The following is a 3,080-nucleotide window of genomic DNA, read 5'->3' as shown; positions in this document are numbered from 1 at the left end:
GGATGGATGGATGGATGGATAGATAGATAGTTTATTTTCATTGCATATCACTATACAACAAAATTAAGATTACATCAATCACTCACTTAGCAGCATGAAGATAGAAGATAAAAAAGTGACAGTGGCAGCAACAATAAATAGATAAATATGGAGTAAAAAGACAAAGTATTAATACCATACTAAGAAAACCAGTGCATTATCAACACGGTATGGTTCTAGTCCAGCTTCAGCGGCTCATTTAGCCTGCGGCCGTGGGGAAAAAAACTATTTCTCATGCGGTTTATCTGCGCCCTCATGACCCTCAGCGGGCCTGAGGGTAGGGTGTCACATGAATGATGCTTGCTGGTCTTCTCTGCAGCCTCCTGGAGTGTGTGTCCTCAAGGCTCGGGAGAAGGGCCCCACCCGCTGCAGGTCCTTTCTCTCCTCGGTGGTGCATCGTAGGGTTCGCAGGAAAAAGAGTCTGCTGAGCCTTTTTCCCTATCTCCTTAGTGTTCACTCCCCAGGTCACATTCTCCACTAGATGCACACCTAGGTAGGCCTGCACGAAAAATATGAATCACGATTTTTTTAGCTTAGAATTGATATCACGATTCTCTACCTCTGACGATTTTGACCATGATAAAACAAAACAAATTGGCAGTACCAAACATGGATTTGTTTTGGCGTCTACGGAACATTACTCACCACCACAAGCATGTAAACACAGAAGCTTCAATGGATCAAATCCAGTCTGTGTTTAATACTCACAGAAGAAAGTAGTAGTGTTTGTGATGCACTGGGCTCGTAAAATGAAATGAGAATCAAAGTCAAGTTATTTAAAAATTAAACCGTGAACAGGTTGAATCGAGATCGCGATTTTTATAACGATTAATCGTGCAGGCCTACACCGAGGTATCTGAAGCTTGGGACCTGTTCCACCTCCTATCCATGTATCACAAGAACGTGACTTTTGTTTTTTTACCTTCCCTGAAGTCAATTATGATTTCTGTTGTTTTCTTCGTGTTGAGGATTCAGTTGTTTGTGCTGCACCATGATACCAGGGATTGGACCTCCTCCGTGTAGGTGGTCTCCTCATTGTTGGTTACCAGCCCCACCACAGCGGTGTCATCTGCAAATTTGAACATGGTCATATGTGAATAGTAGAGGAGCGGACTGAGGACACAGTAATGGACAAGTGTAGCAGATGAGCCTCACTTTGAGACTTTGTTGGTACTTTCATCTATGAGATAGTTCCGGTGCCGCCGGAAGTTCCATTGGATGTCCCTCATTTTCGGACGTATGTCCGTCATTTACGCCTTCTTTGTGTTGTCGCTCTAACCTCTGGTGGATTTCTGAGGACTATGGTTAAGATCGCAGATCTTGCAGGGTAAATTCAGACAGCTAGCTAGACTATCTGTCCAATCTGAGGAAGTGGTTACCTGGTCTCAGATCTCTGCAGGGTAAATCCAGACAGCTAGTAGACATCTGTCCAACTGAGGACTATGGTTACGGTCCTCAGATCTCTGCAGGGTAAATCCAGACAGCTACTAGACTATCGTCCAATCTGAGGACTATGGTTACCTGGTTTCAGATCTCTGCAGGTAAATCCAGACAGCTACCCGACTATCTGTCCAATCTGAGGACTATGGTTACCTGGTCCTCAGATCTCTGCAGGTTAAATCCAGACAGCTAGCTAGACTATCTGTCCAATCTGAGTTTTCTGTTGCACGACTAAAACTACTTCTGAACGTAAACAAGTTCCTTCCCGGGGCTATTTTGCAGAGGGACTGTTGCTCCGTCTGGAGCTTAGCGCCGCCCAAGACGATTGTGATTGGTTTATAGAAATGCCAATAAACCAGAGCATATTTTTTGCCTGAATGTTGTGTGGACTAGCCAGACCCTCCTTTGCAGCGCTGTGGGGGAAGGTCTGGCAATGCGAGACTAGTATTTAGGCTAGTGTACCTGCATGGGTTCAAAAATAAGTATGTAAAATTTGCATTACTGCATATGCCAAAATGTTTGCATATTCATATAAAAAACAAGCATTCTGATATAGTAAGCCACCACATCATGACAAGAGACATACAAGCATCTGAAAACACATCTCTTCTTGTGTGAATTGGACAGATACAGTACACATTAGTGGTTGCTACACTGTTGTCTACACACATGACTAATATCAACTATTGTTCACATTCTGTCTCAGGTTCTGCAGAACAATGCAAAATACCAAGTGGTTCCCAAGAAGCTGACAATAGGCAAAAGGCTGGCCCAATGCCTCCACCCCGCCCTGCCCAGCGGGGTCCACCGCAAGGCCTTGGAGACGTACGAGATCATCTTCAAGATCATTGGACCCAAGAGGCTGGCCAAAGACCTCTTTCTTTACAGGTAGTACTGTAGTACCACTCTCAGTGGCCAATACAGTTAGCTGGAAATCAGCTTTTCAGCTAAGTCTCTGGAGCTTCACGTCACTCATATCTTTTTCCTCACTGCAGCTCTGGGCTCTTCCCTTTACTCTCCAACGCCGCGATGTCTGTGAAGCCTGTGCTGCTGGGCCTCTATGAGACCTACTACCTGCCCCTGGGCAAGACTCTGAAACCAGGCCTACAGGGACTACTGACCGGGGTACTGCCCGGTCTGGAGGAGGGCTCTGAGTATTACGACAGGTGAGAGAGAAAAACACTTTTTAATTTAGATTTAAATTTTTAATGTGGACATTGGAACAGGCCATTAGGAGAACGCATTTCATAGCATAATGTGGAAGGGAACTGATTTCCGATTGTATGAATGATGCATGAGTTGTATGAGTCATTGCAAGAATAAAGTTTCAAATTCTCACAGCCCAAGACTTCTGTCTCTTAGACAGAACCAGTTCAAAACTAAGAAGGACCTGCAGATGTGTGTGTCTACTATGTTTACATTTACCCTCTCGAGAAATTCCATATTTACACCACTTACTTTATACTTTTCTTTTTATTTGTCTTGTATTGATTAAAGTGCCCATATTCTGCTCATTTTCAGGTTCATAATTGTACTTTGAGGTTGACCCAGAATAAATTTACATGGTTTCATTTTCAAAAAACACCATATTTTTGTTGTAC

The 3,080-nt window shown here is 43.7% G+C and overlaps 1 protein-coding gene across 7 annotated transcripts in view; it reads left to right on the top strand.

Annotated features, from left to right (window-relative positions):
* Positions 1–3,080, top strand: part of dop1a (DOP1 leucine zipper like protein A) — a 38,591-nt gene that overhangs the window by 3,140 nt on the left and 32,371 nt on the right. For all 7 annotated transcript variants that reach the window (XR_004332329.1, XR_004332330.1, XM_032517789.1 and 4 more), the window contains exons 3-4: positions 2,186–2,367; positions 2,475–2,645. Coding sequence is in view for 5 of the 7 variants with exons in the window: in XM_032517789.1 (XP_032373680.1) it covers positions 2,186–2,367; positions 2,475–2,645 (353 nt within the window). In the remaining 2 variants the exon portion in view is untranslated. The remainder of the gene's footprint in view (positions 1–2,185; positions 2,368–2,474; positions 2,646–3,080) is intronic.

This window comes from Etheostoma spectabile, chromosome 6 (genome assembly GCF_008692095.1).
Source record: "Etheostoma spectabile isolate EspeVRDwgs_2016 chromosome 6, UIUC_Espe_1.0, whole genome shotgun sequence".
In the NCBI taxonomy this organism is placed as follows: Eukaryota; Metazoa; Chordata; class Actinopteri; order Perciformes; family Percidae; genus Etheostoma; species Etheostoma spectabile.
This window is presented reverse-complemented; position numbering and strand designations above follow the sequence as displayed.